Source organism: Poecilia mexicana, unplaced genomic scaffold (assembly GCF_051168715.1).
Source record: "Poecilia mexicana isolate PSO_F unplaced genomic scaffold, ASM5116871v1 scaffold_16, whole genome shotgun sequence".
Lineage (NCBI taxonomy): Eukaryota > Metazoa > Chordata > Actinopteri > Cyprinodontiformes > Poeciliidae > Poecilia > Poecilia mexicana.
In genome coordinates, this window is record NW_028263385.1 from 12,088,395 (window position 1) to 12,115,366 (window position 26,972).

The 26,972-nt window shown below is 40.8% G+C and overlaps 1 protein-coding gene across 2 annotated transcripts; it reads right to left on the reverse strand.

The window, feature by feature from the left end:
- Positions 1–3,798: 3,798 nt before the first annotated feature.
- On the reverse strand, positions 3,799–26,972 carry pou2f2b (POU class 2 homeobox 2b). Of its 2 annotated transcripts, XM_088013586.1 has the most exons (14): positions 26,406–26,972; positions 20,572–20,637; positions 20,376–20,410; positions 18,341–18,397; positions 17,504–17,623; positions 16,654–16,759; positions 14,506–14,597; positions 14,228–14,383; positions 13,997–14,138; positions 13,772–13,920; positions 12,904–13,101; positions 12,586–12,812; positions 11,111–11,179; positions 3,799–6,936 (listed from the first exon to the last, which is right to left on the reverse strand). In XM_088013586.1, the coding sequence occupies exons 1-14, from the start codon at positions 26,458–26,460 to the stop codon at positions 6,894–6,896; spliced, it is 1,515 nt and encodes a 504-aa protein (XP_087869712.1). In that variant the 5' UTR covers positions 26,461–26,972; the 3' UTR covers positions 3,799–6,893. The 2 variants fall into 2 exon arrangements, with proteins under 2 accessions (XP_087869712.1, XP_087869713.1); XM_088013587.1 differs by lacking the exon at positions 17,504–17,623.

Consider the following 26,972-nt stretch of genomic DNA (forward strand, 5'->3'; position numbering starts at 1 on the left):
AAGACAAACCCTGCTGGCATTGTTTTGTCACAGAGCTTTTCAGCAAACACTCTGCCAGTATCAAGATTTTAGGGAGTGTGCACGTAGTGCTGGATCCATGGTGGGGCATAGACTTTGGTATCATTCGCTTAGTGGGGTATCCCCACCACAGTCCTGCACCATGCACCAAGTCCATCAAACCCTGAGTTACACAGCAGAGTCGCTCTTTCTCCTTTCCTCCAAAAGGGGGAAAACACGGAGAATCCAGACGTTCGGATTATGTGCTCATCTCTTCCTCCAGCTTCCACTTCCTCAACACACACATACACATAACTGTCTGTCACCTAGTTACCTCAGTCAGCTGCTCCCTGGCATTAAACTGAACAACAAGCCCCCTCGTCGGGCGTTAGGGACCAGAGAGGGGGCAGCTTTGGTGATAAAGCCGCTGCGAGGCGGACCCAGATCCAGAGCTGGTCTGAGATCCGAGTCAAAGAGCAGCATCAAGCCCACAGTCCAGGTTTGACAGGGAGGAAGCAGTGAGGCTCAAATGTGAGGAGAGGGTTTAGCTCCCAGGGAGGGGGGAGCAGCGTGCAGCTCTGTGGAGACTGAAGAGTCTCACAGAGCAAACACACCGTCCTGCACCTGGACCCATTCCAGGACCCTGATCCGCACCTGAACCCCGCTTTTTTAAAGCATTCATCTATTTGGTTTATCATCAAAGAATATGAGGTATATGATGAACTATCTCTCTTTTACATCCGACAGCGGATGAAGAAATCATTTTAAAGCAATCGTACAGGAAAGTGAAAACAAAACAAGATACAGAAGCAAAGCGAAACAGAGACAAAACAAGAAGTTAGTTAGAGGGTAATGTGGGCCTCTGCCTCCTTCTGTTGTCTCTGTCATGAAAAAAAAAACCCCACTTCAGCTTTTTGCCCCCGTTGATACTCCTCTTCTGTGTTTTTGACGTAACAGTAAAGCTCTTGGTTTGATGTGGGGAGTATTAAAAGAAAGAAGCAGCTCTGTGCCACAACGGGCGCCTCACGATAAGACTCTCAGTCAAACCGCTTTCATGTTTACTCATCAGAGTTTGAACTTCAAGGAGATTGAAGGGAAAATGTAAGTCAAGAAAATCAAAAATGTTAACTTGTTCTGTGTCGAAAAGCTCATGAGGTGTTCTGCGCACAGTGCTGCCACTTTAAATTCACAGGGCCTGCAACATTAACGGAAACACCTGGTAGAGATGTGCAGAAGGCTTAAAATAAATTCATCATTTATTGCAGGAAGAAAGTTCAATGTGGAGAAAATGCCATGTGGTAAAAATGGTTGATTCTCATGCTGTTAATTCATTTCACAACCACCTTTGCCAACAATGTGCAGGTCTGGGGACTGAGCTGTACTTCGTTTTGCATCTAGTGAATCATGTCTTCATTGTTTTGCTCAGTTTTTTGAAACATTAATCGGCTGAATGATCTTTTGACGACCCATACTCACTTTTCTGGAAAATTGCATCAGGTTCTCATATAAAATATTCTGGTAGTTCAAACGTTTGAGGAACTAAACCAGCTATTTTTGTGGCGAATTAAGATCAACTGAGAGTCTTATTTTGAGAACTGTCAGGAGAAATGACCTTGGTGTCACAAAAATACATACCCAAGACAAACAGGAAGTTGTGAATTATTAATTAGAAAATTATACTTTGATCCACAATTTAAATTAAATTGATGCAATAAATATAAATTAATAATCAGATGCTCTAATAAGTGTGCCATCAACGATGTTAAAAACAATAATAAAGTATCATTGGAGTTTCTAAAGATTTTCAGTGTTGGATTATGTTATGGCAATGAAATATGAATTTATTTAAAGGCTTGTTACACATCTTTACTGATGTTGAGCTCTATGTAGAGTCTCTACGGGGCTTTTAAAATACATTTCTGGTATTATTTGGTGTAAAGAAGTAAAATTAAGACCTTTAACAAGGGGCATAACATAAGAAAATCCATTACAAACCCATCAAATTATCAGAAAAGCACCTCTAGAAATAAATTAACGAATAAATAGACAAGCCAATAAATCAACCCTGAATAAATAGTACAATCAAAAGTCTGAATCATAATTGGAAAAAAGGAAAAGAGAAATAAAAAAAAAAATCCAAAGAGAGATAGTTAAAATTTTTGGTCTAAAATCAAGTTATCGATGTTTTAAGGATCTTTTTTTCTCAAAGTCTTTTTTTGTTGTTTTTTTTTAGTTTTTTTTTCTTTTCAGTACATCAGCGATAAGTAAGCAGTAGAACATAGATCTTTTTTTTTTCTACAAAATCTATAGAAGCACTAACAGATACATTCCGTCTAAGAGTCAATGTGGAGCGAAGGCCTCACCTTTAAGGCGCACACCCTCCCTTCCACACCTAAAGCTTGGTTCGTGAAACGATTCTCGTGTGTCGACTGTTTCGCCCGGCGAGGATCAAACCAAATATTCTTTGGATGGAGTCCAACTCCCCACGCGTCAGATAAACCGAGGCCTACGCTGCGAGAACGCAGCTCTGCATCTTAAAGTGTAGCTCAGATTGCCGTCTTTGGGTTCAAAAATTACAAGACATCGCTCCCGACCCAACCCGCGTCTTCATTTTTAAGCCTCCGACGAACACTTGCATGCAGAAAACGCTCACCTCAGACAAACTGACCCGTTTTCTTTGTCCTCGTGCACAATTTGGTTTGCTTCAGTATTTGGTTTGACGAGTTCAAGGTTTGCTGCTCAATTTGGCTTTTGTGTCGTATATATTTCACCCCACCCCCACCCCACTCCCCCGCCAGGACAGGCTAATAAAAATCTGGAAGCTAAATTTTCACAGTATTTTTTTGTTTTTATCGTCAACCACCTGATAAAAATCTCTAGCACGACTACGAAAAAAATAAGGAGCTCTTGTAGTAAGTAAGTAAGTAAGCGAGTACGTTATTCCAAATAAGTAATAAGCACTAAAATACAGTACATGAAACGGCATCAAGAGACACAGCAGAGGGGAGAAAGGAATCAGAATCAAAACTAAAAACATTTGAAATAAAAACAGATTTCAGTTCAGTGAGGTCATTTGCGTTTCGCTCCATCCAGGACCAGAGAGCCGAGCTGGAGAGAGGGAGGCAGAGGAAGGGAGGAAGGGACCCATCCTTTGCTTTTCTTGTCTTTCCGCCTGTCTGTTCATCCCTCCATCAGTGCTACACAGTTTCAGAGCGGGCCGCAGTTCTGCAGGCCTAAAGCTAACAGACGGACAGGCGGATATCCGCTGGTCCTCCTCCCCTCCTCCCTCCAGCCACATTTGGTTTGGGTTATTTTTGGTTTGCTTCAGTCATTCCTTGGGTAGTGAGAGTTTGTTTTTTTGGTTTGGTTTGGGTTTGTTTTTGGTATCCTCTTTAAAAAAAAGTGTGACTACCCTTTGTTGTGTGTGTGTGTGTGTGTGTGAGGAGGTCGGGGGGGTGAGGAGGGGGCGTCCAGAGTAAAAGATCAGCCCCTAAATAAAGCTTTCAGGTGGAGGAGATTCACCAGCGGGGCCTTTCAGTGGCAGCATCCTGTTCTCAGCCCCTTCCCTCAGAAATGCCCCCACACCCCCCCACGGGCGCGTCTTTATTGTGTTTACGTCTCGGCTAAGGCTCGAGAAGAACATAATGCTTTGGTATCTATCTGAGGATTAATGGAAGAGTGGGGTGGAAAATGACATGTGAAATGTGACTGATGAAGCGATGATGGAAGCAGACGTATACATCGAGACGTACAGATGTCAGGCGGTCTGTGCTGATAGACGAGGCAGGGACGAGAGCAAGCTGTGACTAAACTTGACTTTATTGACTTATTTAGCCTTCAGTCTCAGTGGTTAATCCTTCAAATCTCCCATCACAGACCCCTATTTCATACTTTCAACATCATTTTCAGCGTGCGAAGTTTCCTGGGCATGTTCGTTTAGACACGGACTGCCCTGATAACGAGCCCGACAAGTATCGAACACATCAGCGCTTCTCTCAGTAAATGTATTTCTAATGTGGCAGCTGAGATGAAATCCAGATCAGATGTTGGTAGAAAAAAAAACAAACAAAAAAAAAAGAAGCAGCCCCAAAGAAATCAAAACAAATTAGTCCATAATAAAGTTATCTGTCGTAGAGTGGAATCTGATCTGTACTAAGAAAGCTTTTATAAGTGTAAATAAATGTTGGCTAGTCCAGTAAAGGTGACCTGTTGTGCTTCCTTAAACGGTTGAGGATACGTCTATGAGCTGTATGAAACATGTTTATTACATTTTTTGCACAAAATTATTCTTAATGAGATTTTTCTATCTATTTTGAGCTCCTTTCAGAATGAGCTTTTTTAAGGCATCTTGTCACTTTAAATCCAAATACGTTGCTGCTGGCCACGCCCTTCAACTCAACGCTTACGCTCACACGTGAAAATGGCTGCAAACAGATGCGTAGTGATCCACTTGTACATCTTTGAGAAGCAGTAGTAGAGCCTCCTGCACAACCAACAACAACGCAGCAAGTGGTTTCTGAATGGTTAGTCAACAACAAAACACTTGTCTTTTCTAGCAGCCATTGTACAGCACATACAGTGGTAAACTTGCTTGGGTTGCCAGGTAATGGGAATGGTGTCGCTAGGTAACGGCAAAGTGCCTGTTGATTGTGATTTAACAATCAGGAGGTTCATTTTCCAGACTCCAAAACCATTAACTTATTGCCAAAAAATAGCTGGCTGTTTATTTTAAAGCTGTTTTTAGAAGCAGTTGAGCCCCAAATGGAAGCATAAAAATGTGCAATATGTGAATTTTGCATAATAGGTCTTCTCTAAAAGCTTTCTTACGAAGAGCATAACAATTATCTGCAAAGAGCTTTCCGAAAACCTTATTGTTGCAAATTGAAGGGATGCCGTTGGTTGCTGACATGTTTCTAGGGTTCTGAATATTCCCGAGAGCACTGATTGGGCTAAAATTAAGAGTTGAGTAAAACATCTTTTCACCATTAACCAGCTAAGACCAGCTGCTCCTCCTAGGACAAATGAGTTTAATGGATAGTCATAAGAGTTTCTCAGGAGAAAATTAGAGCCGCAAAGGGCTTTAGAAAGACTTGGACTTAGCCTCTAGTAGGACACAATACAACAAGATTTATTTCATGTGACAAGCTGCCATTACCAAAAAAAAAAAAAAATGCTTTTGTGGCTCAGTATTTAATACATTTTATCAATTCTTTTACATATAAATTCATTTTATGGACTAACTTCTTAGGATTTCCTTTTTTTTTTTTACTGAGAAAGAAACAACATTCAACACTTTTATCTTTGACAGTGAGGGTCGGGCAGTCTAAATAAGCGCTTAAAAGCATCAACCTGTTCCTAACGAATGAATTCGCACTGGAAGTTACAACGAAGTGAGCCATCTCGATCTGCGAGCTAGCGGCACTTGGTGAGGACTGGATCAATTCCGCCATCTGTCCTGCTGCGGGGCGAGTCGCGTCACAAACAAAATACATGGCAACGATGATGACACAGACGAAGATGATGGCGATGATAATGACGAGAGCTAAAACTACAGTAGCACACAACAATAAATAGGAGCTGAAATGTGTAACAGCACTAATAAATAGTTAAAAAAAACAACAACTAATGTTAAACTGTACTCAACGTGTTAAAAAGTTGGACTTTAGAAAAATGAATGCAATTTTATGCTCTTCTAGCAGACGCTCACACACACGATGCAAAAAAGTAACACTATTTTACAAAATTATAAAAAATAAAATAAAACAATCAGTGAGAGACACATGAAGTGAGAGACAGAATGAGTCAGTGACAGGATGAGCTGGTTCTTCATGTGTTGTATGCTTGTGTGTTTGCTTGCTGCAGTAGCAGTAGAGTCCTGGTCCTGGATAGCTTCAGTATTTACACGTCCTTTGAATAAAGCTTTTCTCTCCGTATTTTTGGTATTTGTGATTTTGGTTTGGTTGTCGTTTTTTTTTTTTTTTTTTTTTTTGTCTCATTGTGTATTCCTCCACCTCCTCCTCAGGTAAAATTTTTGGTTTAAACGTATCCTCCTCGCATCGCCTCTTCTTCTTTCAGACCCGCAGCGTTTTGGAAAATGACTTTATTTATTTAAAAAAAAAAAAAGAAGGATAGTTCTCCTCTTTGTTTCTTTTTATCCGCGCTGCCATTCCTTCTTGTCATATAGTCAAAGTTATCTTTTTGTCATTTTTGGTTTATGCACTCGGACGTGCCGTCTCTTCCACCTCTTTGTTGCAGAGTCATTGGTTTGTTTTCCTTCAGAGAGACGTGCCACATCGCGCGTTTTAGAGAAAAATGTCCAGTGCTGTCTCCGTTTCGTCCGTCTGGATACATAAAGATTTTTGGTTTCAATCTTTCTCCTCCTTTTCCCTTCTCTTACTTCTTTCCCTCCTTCTCTCCTCTTTCATTCTGTGTATTTTTGGCATCGAAAGACTTGGAGAGAAAGACGGAGAGAGACGCCGGGAAAAACAAAACAAAAACAAAAACAAAAACGGAAGAAGAGCACAAGAGAGAGAAAGAGATAGCTTTGGTGTGAAAGGCGAGGTTCTTGTTTAACCCTTTCTGCTCCTCTCTGATTGACCCCCGGGTGTGGTCACTCAATCTTGGGCCCCCCCAGGGAGGACGGGCTGTGTGCCATTTCGCTGGAGGAGCAGGAGGAGGCAGGGCTGGAGCAGGGGGAGGGGGAGCAGGGCGTGGGGCTGATGCTGCTGGCCGAGGGGAAGTGTGAGGGCTGGGAGACTTTGGCTATGGCGGCGCTGACCAGTCCAGCGCCGGGGCTCTGACCCATGTGAAGGAGGGTCGGGTGGTTGAGGAAGAGGGAGGAGGGAAGCCCGCCTCCTTGACCCCCAGACGACCCGAGCATCACCTTGCTGCCACCCTCAAGAGTGGAAAGAGGCAGCTGGCCACCACTGGCTGCTAGGGCTGGGGACAGAAAAGGAGATGCAGGAATTAAAAACAATAACTTCCATTTTTTATTATCGTCATGTCAACATGGTTGCCATTTGATCCTGTAGTTTACACACTGAAAAAAACAAAAACAGGCTTAAAAAATATGAATATATTTTAATTTATTCTAAAATATCTATAAAAATATATTAAAATAAATTTCAATACATTAAAATATATTAAATGTATTTAGTATAACTCAATATTAAATACATTTAATATTATATTAATATATTATGTAACTGTATTAGTATGAAATATATGCATTAATATATATTTAAAAATACATAATTTATTTTAATATATTTTAATGTTTTTAAATATATTAAATTACTATAATTTAAATCAGTTTTATTCAAGTAAAGTTTAATAAGTTGCTATGTTAAGCAAATGTAGATGAAGTAAGTTTGACAAACTTTAAATGTACCAAATTAACACATTTGTTTTCAATTGGAGCTCCATTCTCTTTTTCTCAGTTCGTCCCTGTTAGATTACGTAAAGCTACATCTACTTCATAATAATCAAGGTTGTTTTTTTTCTCTTTTAAATGTTTGTTATCTTTCATTCTCGAAGGTCTAGTGAGTGAGATTTAGAAATGTCGGCTGATTCACATTCAACATCAAACAGTCTTCCTTATCTGATGCTCTCTCTCCTATTGAGGCTTGAGATTGGTTTGTGTCTGATTTAAGCTAATTTAAACCCAAACTTTGACTAGACTATTCCAAAACTTTAAGCTGCCTTGCTTTCTCAGGTCATATTAATTGTCTGATGATCTACATCATGTGTCGTAGGAAAAAGCAAACCCAGGTGATGCAGTTTACCAACAGTTGTATTTTATCTGGATATTTTAAAAGAAATACGGGTCTATATTTTCTTAAATTATGCAAAACATGCAAATAAATTGTCTTGTTTTGGGGTTATACTGCTAAAGACAATTTTTGTCTTTAATCTAAAACTATCTAAGCTCTTACTTTTACATTTAGACTCATTAAAAACAGTTGATAAGGAGCAGATGCCGCCCCGTGTAGTTTGGGCTTTTGTGCCGCTTGCTGTTTCATATTAATTACTTGATTCTGGTTTGTAATTTTGCTCATGGTGGGTGGAAGATAAAAATCAGAGAAAGTGATTCATCGACATATTTTAGCATATGACCCCAAGATGAGTCACTGATTTTCCATGCAATGAAATCTTAAATAATATCAAAAGAGAAGTCAAGTCTTAGATAATATAGATAAAGCACAGCGCTTGTGTAGGTCGTGAATCGTGTGTCACACGGCATATGATAAATAACGTCGAAACGGTGACAAAACCCTAACGCGTAAAAGTTTGCACTTAAGAACATCTAAAGACATCAGTCAGGAGGGTAAAGTTTGGGAGCAAAAGAAACCATCAAATTAGCTACAATGCAGCTTAATGACACCAATGTTTAGAACTGGCCATCACAAAACCCTGATCTCAGTCAGATAGGGAATCTACAGAAGAGACGGCCCGCGAACCCGACTCAGCTGCACCTGTTCTGTCTGGAGGAACGAGCGAAACTTTCAGCGAGCTACTGTGAGAAACTTGAGCAAGGAAACCCAAGATATTTCACCCAAGTCATAAAATTTACCGGAAACTCTGTCAACTACCCACATATGCAAAACTCTGAATTTGAACAAATAAAAACAAACACGTGCACGTTTGCTCGTCTGTCATTCTGCCAGTAAGCAAATTGAAATTACGATTCTCCATAATCAGACTAAGTCAAGTATGACATTAAATCCGGCTTAATATCAGACAACGAGAATAAAAAGGTGATGCATGTAATAAAACGGTGAACTAAATTCATAGTTTCAAGATTCAAGCTCCAACCAAAGTCCACAAAAACATCAAAACTCCCATTTTATTGAAGAAAGTCACATTGTGGTGACTGGATGATCATTTTCTAAAGCTTCTTGACGTTAAATCAAATACACTCATGTTCGTATGATTCCTAAACAGCAGATGAGCTTCTCAAACAGATGGTTTCCTGACTCAAAGAGCAAAATACTGACGTTCAAATGATTAAAATAAAAAAAAACAGACGAAAAGGGTAAAGATGAGCAAAACAGCACCTGACAAACAAAAACACGAGCCCACACATTAGCGTAAGCACAGTGACACACGAGCACACACATGCTGCGACGGATTAATGGCTGTAGATGGCGACGTCTGATGAAAAATAAGCTATTTATTTCCTAAGGAGCGCGCTCTCTGTCTCAGCTGTTTCACACTGTTGATGAGCAAACACACTCGGCTGCCTATTCATCCGTGTCTCCAGTCGGTAGTCGACCAGAGCGACTTGATTCACCCACTGTGTGTAACTGAATTAGTCATCATCGCACTTCTGTTTTTGATGAGCCCCCCTCCCCCCTCCGTCAGTCTCTCTCTCTCTCTCTCACCCCGTTGGAGGTGATTAAAACCGATCGGGTGTCAAACTGATGCTAGCTCTTCACAGGTGGGGGAGGGGGAGGGGGGGTGGATCGGTCACTGCTGAGGGGAGAAACCAGGAGTTTGTTTCAAGGCTTTTCTTGCGCTGTTCTCAAGTGTAGGAAGGTGAATAACGACGTGTGTCATATTCTGCGTGTGCATGTGAGTTTCAAGGTTCACATCTGTGTGGGAGTGAGCGAGACTGTAACTGCTTAAGAGGAGGAAAATCTTCCAACGTGCGCTTATTTACAGTGCCTTGACAAGCTGTTCGTACCCCTCAAACATTTCCACATCTTGCCACATGACGACCACGGCCAGGACGAAATGCGAATGTGTGGTTTTACGAAGATTACAAATAAAAACAGGAGAAGTGTGGATTTGTTTGTAGCTCCCGTTATTCTGAAAACTAAACCCAGATCTTACAATCATCTTAAGAGGTCGCCTGTTCAGACGATTAGTGTAGTGTTGAAATCCTGAGCCGAGCATTTTAATAAGACACAGCTGAGGCCATTATCTGATGGTGAAAAGAAACCTACCAACCCACTGAAACTGACACAGGACAAGAAGTATTAATCACTCACACAAGATACCCCTGGCAGCTTCAGAGGGGCTGCAGAGATCCACGGTTCAAATAGGAGAACTTCTTCATGAGAAACCTATTACTCATTCACTTATTCATTAGGGTACAAAAGAAAGTCATTGCTGAAAGAAAGCCATAAAAAGTCCCGTTGTTTCGTGCCACAGGGTGCGACGCTGTAAGCTGCTCACACCGTCTCCATTGTGAATTAAAGTGGTGGCAGCATCATGCTGCAGGGACGCTTTTCTCAAGCAGGGAGTTAAAGAGGAGAAAGATGGACCTAAATAGAGCCTGCAGAACACTAGAGACTTGGGCCAGAGTAATGGCCTACTCAAAGTCCAGTTAACATACGACTGAGGATCTGTTGAACATGTCTAACTCTATTTTCCCGCAAAGACAAGACACATATTTTAATCTCTAAGTGTATGAAGCCGGTAGAGATTTACACTAAAAAGCACAAGTTCTGAGTCACGGAGGCTGAGTAAAAATATGCGCACCACATTTTTCAGACTTTAATTTGCAAAACCCCTTTTAGCACATCAAGTAATCACTCAGCATGCACCAACACTATTGTGTTTTTATTGGCCCATTACATAAATCAGAATAAACCAATATAGGTATTATTGCAAGGCACTGCATCTTTTTAAATAAATATATTGTTTCACAACAACCTTAACCGTCTTAAGGATCAAGTGTTTATTAGAGTTAAACCGTTATTTTTCCTTCGTTAATTATTAAATGTCTGTGCCTCCGTTTCCCTGCTTTTACAAACACACACCTTGGATGGTGGCCAGGGGATTGTTACCGAGGAGCGCTTGGTTCATCCCCGTGTTAACTCCCATCACAGTGTTCCTGTTGCGGCACACGCGTGTGCAAGCATGTACACAAACACAGACAGGCAGAGGAGAAGAGGTGAGGGGGGAAAAAAGCAAGTTTAGCAGCAAGAAAAGGCAAAGGATAAACTCATCCACCCAGACAGACGTCTGTCTGACGAAGGCTCAGAAAAAGCAAGGAGGAAAAAGTTCAAAGCTCTAAATATCCATTCATTTTTAGCACAGTTAATTCACACAAAGCTAAGGTGCACAAACTTGTTTTTAGGCGTGATATGTGTAGCCTGCGTCTCACCTCAAGTTTGCAGCAAAGTCAGTGATGTAGTTGGACATTTCACCGTTCTTTTTACCCATACGCCACAAGCTGTGAACACAACACAGGATTAGATTCTGACGCTGCAAAGAGGAAGTTGAAGTTGAGTGAAATGGCTGATTATCAGTGGATGGACTTGTGCCGGGTGTCAATAATTTAAATACAAACTGTAGCTGAACTCTGCATGCTGCTGCGCAGTATAAATTGGAATTATAATTATGAAAATGTGTGGCAACGTGAAGCAGCATTGTGGGTTTAATTTGCCTAAATTTAATAAATTGTGATGGGAAGTGTGCAAAAAGAAACAGTGGTTAACAATGCATTACATAATTGTTTTTTTTATTTTTGCTATGAAACATCAGATAAATGCATTTTTAAATGCTGCAATTTTTCTTAATATATATTTTTATTTCATACTGTAAAAGTTAAGCAAAACAGCTTATTTTTATGTTGTTGTACTTGATTATCCTAAATAGTCAAATGCACTTAAAGGTTAATTTTAGTGGCTAAAACAATTAGAAATATTTTCCTAACAGAGGAACTACTCAAACGTGCCATTTTCTTTTTTTTTTTTTTGTTTTGTTTTTTTTTTGTTTTGTTTTTTTCCAAAACTAAAATTTCCACCAGACATAATGAATTCTGCAATCTAACTGAGCTGGCCTTTTATATAAAGTATTATGTAAGACCCAGTCCAAAGTGCAAGCAAACTAAGCAACTGCTCGGGGCTCCAGGACAGCAGGGGGCGCCCAAGAGCCTTCGACTCATTGGAATATACATGTCAAAATTAATATGTTGTTTCAGGAGCTAATTCTATATTAAAAATTAAATTATTAAAATGGAAAAGAATAAAAAAATATATTTTTCATTAAAATTTAATATTTTAATTTAAAAATGAAATGATAATAATGAAAAAATAAATAATCTAGACCATAAAATTTGTTTTCAGAAGCTCCACATTATTCACCTGCTAAGTCAAATAAAAATAAAAATAAAAATAAAAATAAATAATGAAAATAAAATAAAAATCACAATAAAATGATAGACGATTGGACCATTGGATCTAAGAAAGGTCATCATGCAATAAATTGCAGAGACAAGATTAAAAGCTTGTGAAGGTTTGGGTCTCATGTAAAATTGGTAACAAGGACGGCATTCTGCTGGCTGAGAAAGATTAGACAAGTTTTAACATTTGAAAATGCAGATGTGTCTTCACAAACCGGTTATTGAAAACTCTACTTTTAGTTACCGAATAAAAATGTTAGAGCTACAAAATGCAGCTGCTCATTTTCTATCTGCCACTGGGAAATCTCTTTACTGATTTTCTTGTCAGGCTCTGTCAGATTGCAGGTTTTTACTGCTCTAAATGGCCTGGTGCCTTCATTCAAACATTCTCCTCCTGGGGCCCCAGACAGTTTTGTGCCGGCCCTGCATCCTGTGAACGCCTCCGGGTCTCTTACCCTGTGTTTAGGTTGAGTGTACTGTGGCTGGGAGTGGCAGGGCTGGCTGTGCTGCGGGGAGGAGGTGGAGGAGTCGCTGGGGAGGGTGTGGAGCTCAGAGGGGGGTGGGCTGAGGTGAGAGAGGGGTGAGTGGAAGTGAGGCTGGAGGTCAGGGGGCAAATGGAGGACATGGTGGTCACCGTTGTGCTGCTGAGACTGGTCACGGCCTGCGACAGCTGGCTGGACATCTGGTCAGAAAAAAAAACAAAACAGCACCGATGAGACGCTGCGAGACGATAACAGAGTCTCCAGACGGAGACACGTCGGTCTGATATTCACCATATGAGGGCTGTAGCAGGGTGGCTTGTGCGTTTGTGGGGCAGTGGGGGGCTGGCTGGGCAGCGGAGGGGTGGCACTGGTCGGGTTGATGCGCTTCTCTTTCTGCCGGCGGTTGCAGAACCAAACCCGGATCACCTCCTTCTCCATGTTCAGCTGCTCCGCAATCAGCAGGATCTCCTCCGAGGTAGGCTTCTGGTTCTGAGTGGAAAAATTAGTCCGCATCGTTTCAACTGAGACGAAGGAGCCAGGGTTATAACAACGGGAACAAAAATGTTATTAGCTGTAAAGTTGGTATAAAAAACCCCTGCTAGTGTTTGCACAGAAACACAGCTAGCTACTGAAGGAACATAGAAAAGTTAATATTTAAAAGTCACATGAGCCCTTAGTTAAAATAAAAACCCCCAACTGTTACAGCTATGGGTCTATTAATGAGCAATTTATAGATTTTACCTTTGTGTCAACAGTTTAAGAGGTCAACGCTGTGGGGACTGTGTAGTGTAGCTTTCAGTATTGGTGTTACTGCGAGATGTTGCTAACTTTGGTGACTAATAGTGACCATGATACAAGAGACAATGAGACGTAAAGCTGCCACAACCAGAACTGTGAAAAACCTACAAGACGACAAAATAATCATTGTTTTGTTTATGTGTTTGATAAAAAAAGATTTTGTAATTTCCTCTCCTGGATCATCAAATCAGCAAACGTTACAATTGTTAAATTTTAGAGATATAAAATACATAGAAAACTGAACTGAAGTCATAAATAGATAGAATAGAATTAAAATCTTCCTCTTATTGTATAATAATAATAATAATAATAATAATAATAATAATAATAATAATAATAATAATAAAGCCTGATATCTTACCGTCAGGAATGCACGCTCCAGGGCGACACGTACGTTCGTCTCAATGCTGGTTCTCTTCTTTCTCCTGCGACCAGGAACGCCATCGAAGCCCAGAGACGGCGAGGACAGGGAGCTGGGACTGGGCAGGGTGCTGTCTATGGACATGGTCTCTGCAGGGCAAAACCCAAAGTTACTCCTCAGTCAGAAGGAGTGAAACTGTAAATACATTTTTGAATAAGAGCTCACCTGCATCGTTGAGCCACTTTTCCAGCAGTGGCTTCAGCTTGCACATGTTCTTAAAGCTCAGGTTGAGCGCCTCGAAGCGAGAGATGGTGGTCTGGCTGAAGTCGTTGCCGTACAGCTTGCCCATGGCCAGGCCGACGTCTCCCTGTTGGCCGGGGTGGAGGAAACCGGTTTCAGACAAGTCAAAGCAGACAGAGATGCTTCGGTGCTGATGCGACATCGGCCTCTGCTCACCTGCGTGAAGCCCAGCTTGATGCGTCTCTGCTTGAAGGTGCGGGCAAACTGTTCCAGCTCCTCCAAGTCGCTGGGCTCCTCGGGGTGAGAGGTCACAGAGGGCACCGTAGTCATGCCTCCTCCTCCGCCCACGTCTATGCTCTTATCTCGCTGCACCTGACAGGACATGAGATGAATGAAAGTGAAAATGAGAAAGGAAGTGTTTTTTTTTTTTTTCTTCTCACCATGCTTGTTCAGGGAGTGGGTGTGTCTTTTCCACTGAGTAAAAAGTTTCCTACCTGCGACTGGAGTCCCATTCTAGTTGGAGCAGACAGGAGGCTCCCTTGGTTTTGCTGAGGTAGCGGAATAAGATTTGGTGTCGATAGGAGTCCTGATCAACGAGAACGAACAAGAAATCGTGCGCGAGTCAAAAAGGAGACTTTGTCTGCATCAGCAGCCCTTGAACCCTTTCTCACATCGACACGTTAAAATCAAAAACATCATTGTAGAACAACGCAAAGCAGGACGTAATGGGAACTAAAAGAAAAATAACCCAAGGTTCTCAACATTATTTTACTATGAGAAATCTTCTAAAGGGGACCTATTATTATTCACATTTTGTATGTTTTTGTTCTTCCATTTGGGTTTCTTTTAGCAATAAGTTTATTTCTTTTGGTGTCTGAAAAATTAGTCATTTCAAAAACCTGCCAAAAGTAAAGATACAAGTCAGCAGGCACTGGCCCTCACCTCGCAACTCCAGCAAATACCAGTTTGTTACCTAGCAACGCAAGTGAAGCTTCAGCACATTTGGTCAGCTGGTTTTACCGCTGTACTGGGTTTACAATGGCTGCTGGAAAAGACAAGTGTTTTTTTGTTGTTGTTGTTGACTTACCAACCAGAAACCACTTGCTACATTCTTGTTGGTTGTGCAGGAGGCTTCACTTCTGCTTTTCAAAGATGTACAGGTGTATAATTGTGCATCTGTTTGCAGCCATTTTCATGTGCAAGTGTAAACTTTGACCAGCTTATTTGGATTTAAAGTGACAAGACGCTGTACAACAGCTCTGTCTGAAAAGAGCACAAAACAGTCAGAACTGACCAGCTAAAATCTCATCATCTATGATTTTAGACCTATCCTGACCTGGCCAAAGAAGCATAATATGTGACCTTCAAGCGGGATGTGTTTCGAAGTTCCTCTGAATTAATACCGCCTTTCACAGCAATTACACTGTAAATCATTTGGGGTACATCTCTACTGTTTTTTAGAACATCTATAAATGTTTGTCCATTTTGCTCAGTCAGACTTGACAGAGAGATTGTAAGTGAAGCATTTCAGCTCTGGGTGAATTTCTTTTATCACTGTCCTGCCCTCTAGCGTAGCCCCTAACAGGTGGTCTTCCACTATTTCTCTGTATTTACATTTACAGCTGTCCATTTTCTCATCAACCCCTACAAGCGTTCCTTCAGCATCAAGCTGCAAACACAATGAGCACCTTCTTCCCATATAGCTTGTGGCAAACTGCAAACAGGGTTTTGTATGGAAGACTAACATTATTTCCATCAACAGATTCTGTAGCTGCCCTGAATGTATCACGGCCCACTTTGCTGTTTCTCCTTCGTCTCTCATGCAGGTGGACGGCCATGTCTTACACGGTTTCTTGCTGTTTTTCTTGGTCTTCATGATGCTTTTTGTTCACTAATGTTTTTTATTATTATTTTTTTTAAGCTCTCTGAGATAGAGGTGGGTAAATCAATCCAAAATATTGATAATATCAATACCAAGTCATTATCTGCAATCAGATTGATACTTTAGTTTCAGATTTACTCTTGATTTTTTGTATTATTATTATTTTTTGTATTGTAGTTTCTCAACTCTGCCTCAAAATACATTTTCTTTCAATTTGCTGTCAAATAGTAATATTTTGCACTTTGTTTATTTAGGAAAAATGCACCCTAATCATATTAATATGTTATTAAATTACTTTGTAGACACCTTTAAACTTTGCCCAAATACTTTCCTAGGTTTGAAAAAAAAATTATTCAAAGAAAAAAACCCAACAGAAAACACCTTAAGTTCAGATGTCTGATGACATATCAAGCTTAAATAAAATGTATTCTTATCAGTATTGATATTGCCCCTGTATTTACTTGGTATTGGATCTAAAATATGCAGTAATTTGGTGTCTACTCTACTCTAAGAGGTTCTAAAGTGCAGCTGCATTATAAGTACAATTAGAGTAAAAGTTATTTGTAAAGAATTAATAGATTATTAATAAATATGGCTGCTTCAATGTTCATATTTTTATTCGTAAAAATAAATTTAACTTCCAATTCTTTAACTTCACAATTATGTCCGCTTTGTGTTGGTCCTCTGAATAATGTGACATAATGAGAAAAGGTTCAAAGGTATAAAACACTGCATAAATCAAAAAGTCTGGCATTCCCACCTTGCTGGCTCTGCTGCGCCTGCGGGAGGAGAAACTGGGCTGGAGACGGAAGCGGGTGACCGGGCACCAACACCAGCTGCTGAAGCTGCAGCAGCTGCTGAATGTCCTGTTCAACAGAGAAACAAGTTCATAAATGTTAGCAGGTGGGAACTGACTCATATTTGCAGGAAAAGGATTTCATAATGGAAAGGCGTGTTAATAAATTGTTTGTTTTCATTGGAAAAAGGGAGTGGGTCTGGATGCGGAACGGAATGATAAGAACAAACGGGTGAATCAGGATGAGTTGTTTGACTGACTGAAGGCCCCTCTGATCAGGAAATGCCTGGGACTGGCGGTCAGTACCTGGGCTGTGAGCTGGATAGGCTGGGAGAGAGTGAGCTGAGGCGGAGGAGGCGGGACAGGGACACTTTGGGTGTTTTGCTCCTGTGTGCTCTGTCCCTGTCCCTGGGACTGAGCCTGCTGCCCTGTGTGTTGCTGCTGCTGCTGCTGCTGCTGTTGCTGCTGCTGCTGCTGCTGGGCTTGCTGATTTGCTGCTGCAGCTGCCTGAGCTTGCTGATTGGCTTGAGCGGCGGCATGGGCAGCATGAGCTGCATGGGCTGCATTGGACTGCTGCACGGCGGCAGCCAGGAGCTGTGCCTGAGCCTGCTGCAGCAGCAGCTGTTGCTGCGCTGGCAATAAAGCTGTCAGCTGCAGAAAGAAAGAGAAAAAGAAAGAGGCAGGTACAGAAGAGGAAAAGAGCAAGAAGTTAGGATGAAGAAGGGAAACAAAGTGTTCAAAAAGCAGCACGAGAAGAAGCAAGCAAGGTAAAGGCATGGCAGGGCGCACGGCTGCGCGCATTTGTTAGTCTTACCCCTGCTAGCTGCGAGCCAGTCAGCATGAGCTGAGTGTGCTGCAGGGCTGTCTGGGAAGGAGTCGGGCCATGAGAGGGAGGAAGGCCTGGAGACATTTCTGGGCACTCGTCCATCTTATTCTGGTTTAAAAACAAAGATCATATGGGGACAAATGTAGAAGAAAATCTAAAATAAAAAAATAAAAAATAGCTGGTGGTGATATCTAAACATTGAAAGGAAAATGATAAAACCTAGAGGCTACTTAGGATTTAGATGAAATTTGACGTTTTAGGACAAAAGGTTAATAATCTACTGATCTGGATTCGTGAACCTGAGCGGGGTGAGTTTGCTTTCTCAGAGTCAGTTACAGTGTTATTATTTAACCATCGCTCAACAGTGCTTCCAGTCTGTGTTTGCTCAGCACAAAGGGATGATATTTTTTCTCCCATGTCGGGGCACGTTTGTACTGGAAGACCAAGCTCCTTCCAGTGTACTGATTTGCATATCTCTCGAGGTATGAAAAGGAAGACTAATAACTTGGTGAAATGAGTGATCCCACAGACTTACTTAATTTATCACTGGGCTTAGTGACAGCAGAGGGCCTTCATGCGCTTTTTTTGTGTGAATTTGTTTACACCGAAGACGGGGCAGAGAGTGGACACATTGTCAGCCTGACCATCCGACGCAACAAAAGAGCGATTCAGAGCTTAGAAATGAGCACAAAGCGTCAGCAGCCATACTGTCAATAAGCCTACAGCGTGACGCCGGGATACAAAAGATGCACAAACTCTGAAGCAGAATCACGCAGAGACATGCAGGGGCGGCTCGTTAACACCGGCGCACAACAGTTCGCTCACCTTGCTGCTGTTCAGGTTCGGTGACAGAGGAAAGGGGCTGACTTTCATCGCATGAACCTTGGAGAAATGAGTCAAACACTGAATTACATAAACAACACGAACAACGACTGTTGATGGTGTGGTCTGGCATCCATGTGCTTTTCTGACCAAATGAAGAGAGACATTTAGAGATGTTTCTTGGGGACATTTTCCTAAATGTTTTCCGTCTCGCTTTAGTGCACAATCTCAGCATGCACACTTTAAAAAAACGACTTTAATTTATTGTCAGTCCAAATTATCCATACATAACATATTACATTTTAAAACCTTGCTCTTAGTACATTTATGAGTAGGGGAAACAGCAAGAAGAAATTAACCTTTGTAACTAAATTTTCTGTGCCACAATTATTAAAAATATCCTATAAAATGAAAGTAACTCAAGACATTTTTGTAATTTTTATTTTACTTTTTAAAGTACCTATTAACTTTTCACTAGTAATCAGTGACTACTTATATCCCTGAGGTGTAAATGTTATCTAAAAAAAAAAAAAAAGCTATTTATCAAATGTACGAATGAAGGGAGATCATGCCCTTTAAATGAAGCAGGTAGGTGTTGATCTGCCTAAGAATAGAAAAGACTTATCTTGCTTAAAGTTGCCCATGACTGTGTGCAGTCAGAGAAAAAACTTTAAAAACACTGAAAAGTAACAAACAAAAAGCTAAAAAGTATTTTCTCATCAAGCAGACTGAGGAAGAAGGTAAAGAGCGTAGGAAGAAAATCTGCACCAAGTTTCCAAACAACCATTAGATGCTTGCTACATGTCAACTGGTTGCTCTTAATGTATGATAGAAATACGTTTTTCCCCCTGAATCACAAATATAAACACATGGAGCTCTGATAATACTGAGTTTAAACTGTTTAGCGACAGTCACTGTGAAATACGGTAGAGGATCCGTAATGCTGAGGGTCTGTTTTTCTTCCAAAGAGCTGATTCTTTGAAATGAATAGACATTTTAAATGAAAATCTAGTTTCCTAGTAAACTAGTAATGGGTCATCATTTGATATTTTGACAGGACCGGGATCCAAAACAGGCACCAAAACAACTCAGTTCCCAACTTAAATATTTTAGAAAAAAAATTAGGAGGAGCTCGAGAAAAGATATTCAGGACTCTGGATGATCAAAAATTGTTTCATACAGACCGTAAATATTAAAGTTTTTATTTAAAAAGAAAGAAAAAAAGAAGGTATTTTTTGTTGCACATGCTAACAATGAACTAACTTTAAAATGTAGGATTTTGCTGTACAAAGATTTATAAACTATTGCAGATTCAAAACAAAGAGTCTCATGTGTTTCCCTTATTGAAAAAAATTATTCAATGTCCTACACTGTTAGGTAGATTATTAAAAAGTTTAGTCTGTTTGATTTATGTCTATCCTCAGAAGCAAGAGCAGGATATGGATCGCTCTTTATGCAAAAGTTTAAAGAATGGATTTTACCCAAGTTTGTTTTTGAGTAAATTCAATATTTTTAGTTCTTTTTATTTATAAAATTAAAACACAAGCAAAAAAAAAAAAAAAATGTGGGCAATGATGGGGAAGTTCTTTGTGTTGTACGAAATGTTTTCTTTGGTTAATCTGTTTTATTATTTATCAGTGAAATTATAACATTAAAATATTAAAAAAAATGACTAAATATATATCGTTCTCAATTTGGATTGTGAAATTTTGTAGAAGAGCCATTTTACTAGCAAACAGGATTCTACAAAGTACTAATTATTGTTCTCATAATTTTAAATAAAAACAATTATTTCTTATTCATGTTGTTTTCCCCAATTAAAAAGTGTTGAAATGCAAGGTTTGGCTGGAAGTGCTACTGGAACAAAAGATACGCTTTTTGACGGGTTGTTGGACAGTTTTACCAAAATATTGTGAACTGTATTGTAAAAAACGAGTTCAAACACAACTATCAGGAGCCGTTATCTCGTGTTGCAGATCAGTTTGTAGGTAAAGGAGGTGGAAGATGATTGTAACGATCAGAAAAGAGTAAGACCTACCTGGTGATTTGATTCAGGTCCATTCCGCTCTGACTCTGCGTAGGAGGCAAAGGAAAAAGTGATAAATCTCATCTCCAGCACAGCTCTCTGTCTCACACACACACCAGTTTACACAAATACTTTCCAATGCCATGCTTGTTACACATCTGTACTAAAGGAGTAGCGACTTATCCGAAATAACTGAGGCCGACCCTACCTGTGCCTTCTAACGGTGAGTCAGCCCCGACTTTCTCAACCTCTGCTGGCTTCGACATCCTGATATCTGCGGCAGGAAAGACACGAGTAAAATGTGTCACACAAGAAGAAGAAGAAGAAGAAGAAGAAGAAGAAGAAGAAGTGCAGATGATAGCAGAACATGCAAGTGACCAGAATCTAGATGACAGCAGGGGAAAGAGGAAGGCCAGGGCGGCGATCTCCGATATGTCGGGGTTGAGTGTTTTTCAGGTCACAGAGAGAAGCCTACACACTGTAAACTTAAACTGAATCATTCACAACTATACATCCAGCCCACATTCATTCACTCTTTCCAATTAGAGGTTGAACATAGGAGTGGGTTGACCTAAAGGTGCTTGCTTGTTCTAAATTTAACTCAGGGTGTTTTCGTGGGAGTAAAGGAGCTCTGAAAATGTCTCATGTTGTTTGTCATTCATCACAAGACCGCATCACTTTCTGGCTCTTTTGTTTGGGACAGTCCCAGCGGCGACAGTCATGAATGGGGCAAGGCTGCAAATTTAAGCCTTTGCTTCTGTTTGTCAAGGACAAAAGTGGAATTTAGGCCTGGGAAGACACGGACGGGGACGTTTGAGAGGAGTTTACGCAGAATACAAAGGTGTGTGATGGTGTGCGTGTCCATGGATGTGCCAGTGTGCGGTGACTTATGTTTGGTTATCAGCCTGTGGCATTATCTGCTACAAAACCCTTTTTATTTATCTGAAACCACAAACTGTAAAAGAAAAACTTTTTGTTGTGTCCATTTGAAACCATTTCCCCCCCCACTCTTTTGCTCTGTCTTCCCTTAACGCGAACACACACACACACACACACATACACACACACACACACACACACAGAGCAACTTCCCTTTTGTGAAAACATGCAAATCTGCCCAACGACCAACTAATTATATCTGCCACCTGCATAATAAACTCTCAGTCTTCCTTCTCATGTTCAGCCTCTCTTCTCTCCCGGTTCTGCTGTCACACATGATGCCTCGATTTCATTTTTATAGCTGCGTGAAGACAAATGTGACCAAAACATGACTGCTCGCTTTGCAAATGGTCAAGCAGTTGTTCCGCCACTGGGTGGCAGTAGCGACACACCGATTCCCTGACCGCTGCTGACCAGATGCCCTGCTTTAAGTGAGCCAGCCATCAGTCAAATGTCACCTCTACAGCTCAGAGTCATTTCGCCTCATCATTGGCTTGGGTTCACATTTCCTGCCTTGCTTGCTCTCATTTCACACCTATGCACTTAAAAACCTTAAGTATCCTTTAGGTTTTCTTTTTAAGGGAAGTATTTTCATACATTATGGAGACCCCCACATGTAGTTTAATTCAACTCAGTTTAATCTAATTAATTTTTTCGCCTTCTGAAGGCTCCGTTTTACTCCTTATTACTGTCAGGCCAAAAGAACTGAGGGACTTTCTGCTGGTAAGCATCATCTATTAATAGTCATAACAACATTTCCTTACAGTAGGATACAGAAAAGTAGCAGTCATTGATTGATGCATGGTCACTGCGAAGATGATTACTGCTTTTATAGCTAAAGATGTTTGGCTCAAAGCAACCAAGGCCCCAAACAGAATGTTTTCAACTTCTTAAAAAGAGTAAAGATCTAAATTTCAGACCATAAAAAGAATTAAACATGGTCAGACAATAGGCTGAAAATGACTGTTTTATGCATCTGTGTTTATTCATTTCTTTGGACTAAAACCTTTAAAGAAATAAACTGTGACAAAACTACAAATGTCGTGATACGGAGACACAATAAGCCTCATCTTAGGGATATTTAGGTTTCCTAATACAATAGTTCAACCTCTGAAACTGACTTTCTGGCGTAAAATTACGTTTGGGTCAATACATTTATAATATTCTTATTTTACTCCACAGGCTTCTTAAATCACCGGACGCAGATATAATAAAGCGTAACATGCGAGCAGCGATAATAATCGCCATAATAACCATCATAAATGTTACTATCTGGCGCAGGACGGCCTTGAAGAGTTGGTGAAACGCGCTCCAAACACACACCACAGCTGAAAAAACTGTGGTTGTTGAAGTTATGTTAAATATGCTTAAGCTATTAAGCAGGTTGTGTTATCTTTCATATGTCTTATCTTTAATTAGTCATCTTTGTAACTTTTAAATTAACTTTGGTGAAACCTGCAGAAACCCTGAACAGCTGAATAAAGGAAACGTTCAGGCGATGATCACCGCAGAACAAATATGCAGCCTGACAGAAAGTTTTATGCAAAACCTTTTTGTTTTTTTTTAAATGTAATTATTATTATGACTTTAAAGATTTAAATAGTTGGAACATTGATTTTGATATTTAACTTTGCACACGTTATGCTTTCTTTTCTTTTGAATAGTATACCAGTTTTGAGTTTCCATCAGTCGCTCAAAAGCAAAAATAGAACCACTTGATATTCTGATACGGCTTACTTTTTTGAAGCACCACTTCACTATTGTAAGTTGAGCCGAGCCACAGTTAACATTTAGGTGTGTTTTCACAACATGGGATCATCCGTGGGTCACATACTGGATTGAACTAATTAGCTACACCGATTTCATGCAAAGCAACTCCACGTAAAAACTCCAACTAGTTGTGATTTTTAGGCATAGACAGGAGCTGCTTTTCCAGTTGTCGTTCACATGAAGTCAGTGCATCAGATACGAGAAGCCAACATCGAAACCAATCCAACTTGGTGCCCATCCAGCGTCAGCAGAATCCAAACAGGACCCACATACTCATGTTGGCTGGCTCCTGGCGCTCTCTGCAGCAAGCAACATGTTTGTTTTAGTGAACCAGATGTGAGATCAGTCGGCTTCAGAGCATGCATGAACGTCTTCAGGGAATTGGGGGGGCGGGGGGGGGATTAGGTGACGATCTGCTTGAGAAGCTCCACTCGCTGCATGACGGTGAGGGCCCACACACATGCGTGCAAACCAACCAACATGCTGACTGCAGGATTTCCCTCAAAACGATTAAGCTAATTTGGTCAGGATGCAAAATTAAGGATGCTGGTTAGTCTATTTTCAGGGTCACTTTGTGGTTGTTCCCGTTTTACATACAGTAAGCCCCCCTGTTTTGGGGACTTTGTGATGGCGGCTATTGGAGAAATATGAGAAGTGTCCACTGTTGCTCAATTTCTGCTAAAAACCACAGAATTTGCCCCAAAATAGCATCTTCCTCTTATTTACACAAAATTGGTAAGAAGACACGAACGTTACTTTAATAGCTGCTCAGATCGAGACGTTTGGAGCTCACGGTTACAAGACCAAAATCAAGCGGATGAAACGATGCATGTTCTCCTCGTCCATGTGTGCAGCAGACGGGGAAAAGGTGTGTGACGATTCATGGCGTGAAACGGCCTGCAGACGGTAGCATGGTGGATAATGTGGTCAGTAATATGGTGGCGGGACAGTATATCAAGATGCTGTGTCTTTTTCTCACTTCCCCTCCCGACTTCCCCTTGTACCGGGTTGAATGCTGAGTGCTAAACCCGACATTTACTGTCAGTGTAGCTATTAATATTAACCTGCTCTCCCTCTCTCACTCTCTCTTTCACTCCATCTTTTAAAAAAACCTGCTTATCTTTAACAACACGCTGCCGCGCGTTCAAACACACGACTCATTTGACCCATCACAATAAGTTAAAGGTGAGACGATAATATTAGGAGCAAGAAGATGCATATTTCTGCACAAACACGACGAAAACCAGCAGGGAGAAACTTTTTTTTTTTTTTTCTTTTCTTAGGTAGCTTCAGGGTTCAGGGGGTTTGATCTGTGACTGTGAGAAGCCAGAAGGCGAAGCTAGACGAAACGCTGCATCTTAACCAGATTAAAATTAATGCTGTATAATCCTGTGTCATGAATAAATGATGCAACAGAAAGGAACAAGGAACAACGCTGTCTGTGCACAGTCTGGACTGTTTCTGTTATTCTCCTCTGGGTATTTTGGCTCAGATAAAACTTGACTGCAACAAGTCTGAGCCCCGCTTCCTGAATCAGGCTTGGATGTGGAGTTATTACGATTATTCCTCAATTATAAAAAAAAAAAAAAAAAATCCAACTGGATGCTCACTTCAGCCGCAATAAAACAATTTTTTAGCATCAGAAAGAAATTTCACTCACTCCAGACACTAACCAAATGAAGCAGTGCGTAAATTATTATTGAACAATAAAAGAAAACGACTAAATATTTTAATAAAACGTCAAAGTAAGAAATAAAATAATACAGAAAGACACGTTAATAAAAACAGAAGTTGCTGGTTAATGATGAAAGTTTGCATTTCATCATTGCTCAGTTGAACGATTAGCAAATTTCAGTTCAATAAAACAGCTAAACATTAAATAAAATGAACTCATAAACAGTATAATGTGATTTTAACTAAGTCTGATTCCAGGCTCATGTAGAAAATAGCAAAAATTTCACAAATTATAATCCAATTTTTCTGCCAAAACAATAAGAAAACGTTACGGAAAATGAATTAGATGCTAATTAATGTAAGGGTTTAAATGAATTGATTCTAAATGATTATTCAAATTCATTAGTTAATTTCTAATCTCCTCAGTTGAGAAATCGTTTCACCTTTACACTCAATTATTGAGCTGATCCTTTAGTTGTATGCAAACACATGCAAAATAACTGCAGACTCCGTTATCAGAGCTTCTGACATAACTTTCTTCTTTTACCAGTTTCAGCCTTTGCTTCGTCTGCATTGTTTTCCACCGTGTTACAGTGAAACTGTTACTGTTTGCTGCTTTCTGTGCGGCTGATGTGTCACCCTGATGATCGGAGCAATTTCTCCGAGGTCGCAGAAAGTGACCACATCGGGGTTAAGATGTGACTCTGAGCTTTTTCAAATCCGTGAATCACCCTCTGATAAAAGGTTGCACATCAGCGCATGAAAATTCGCAACATGTTTAGCAAATTGAGTCTTGACGACGGGCCCGGAGAAAACATGAGCTAATTGACATTTGAAAAATTGATTTCTGGTAATTGGTGAGTCAACCAGCAGCCCTGCTGTTGTGTGTGTGTGTGTGTGTGTGTGTGTGCGTGTGTGTGCGTGTGTGTGTGTGTTTAGCCGGTCAGCTCAGGCTGTCTGTCACTTCTCGCAGCCTCTTTTGACCACCTTAACTGAGGCTGTGAGGTGAGAAGAGCTGCAATTCATTCTGCTTTCCTTCTAAATATTTTTAACTACTGAGAAGGAGGATTATTTTAAGTGTTTCCCCTTTTGATATTCTGTTTCTTTTCTAACGTACAGACAAAATTAAGCCTGGTCAAAGCAAAAGCAAACCCTCCGTGGCATGCACAGCCACACAAAGCTTATACCACTTTTAAAGTTGCATGAAGCCTTCCTTATCAGTGAAACATCATTGAGGTAAAACCCTAATGCTACAGCACTTGAGAAAAAAAAAAGAAGAAAATGTTGGTGGTGCAGCACATTTTTCCATCCTAAATTGAATCTCCGCAAGAATATTTAACATGTACCATTAATTTGGAGCATGCACGCACATGAACACACGCAGGGCAAGTCAGGTGACCTTTCCCTGCGTCCAGTCCATCCTTTCACCTCTCATCCTTTGATGTTCTCTAATTAGCTGAGCTTGTTAGACCCAGTGGCATTAATCAACAGCCAAGAGATGACTCTTCCTCACACACACACACACACACACACACACACACACACACACACACACACACACACACACACACACACACACAGTTCCCTCTTCCTCACGCCTAATTGGTCTTGGCAAATGATGGGCAGCAACGACAGAGAGCTGCACAGACGGCCACTCACCTGGCAACCACATACTGGAGAAGTCCTTGGCCGCTATCGCCGCTGTCTTGGTCATATCTGTGTGAGAGCGTGCGTGCTTCCTAAAGAAAAACTCTCACTCGCCCTCCCCGTGTCGAGTGTATTCAATCATATGGTTGAATTACCTCTCCCTCCCTCTCCGTGCCTGCCTCTCTATCTCTCTCTCTCTCTCTCTCTCTCTCTCTCTCTCTTTCTGTACCAGTACACACCCCCAAGGCCCCACCTCCTCCCCACATCCTGCAACATAACAGGAAGTAGCTCAAAAGAATAGGAACTCAAACACAGAGTGGAGAGTAAAATACAACACATGCATAAAAAAAATAGAAAAAGAAAGGGGGACACGGCAGAAGAGAGTGGGAGAGAGTGAGCGAGCGAGGAGATTGATCAGATAGATTGAGGTGAAAAAGAGGGGGATGATAAGTGCCGTCGGAAAGTGATGGCGCGGCTGGAAACAGCCACTCACACACACACACACACACACACTCGGTCACACACACTCCTGCTAACGCGCTCACACATGTGAGCCGAAAACAGCCAGCTTGACGAGTT

Coding starts and splice junctions, on each gene's coding strand:
- pou2f2b (XM_088013586.1), bottom strand. CDS start 26,460: ATGACCAAGACAGCGGCGATAGCGGCCAAGGACTTCTCCAGTATGTGG. Junction 17,624..18,340: donor CGAACCTGAACAGCAGCAAG/GTGAGCGAACTG, acceptor TTTTTAAACCAG/AATAAGATGGACGAGTGCCC. Junction 11,180..12,585: donor ACACTCAACCTAAACACAGG/GTAAGAGACCCG, acceptor TTGTGTTCACAG/CTTGTGGCGTATGGGTAAAA.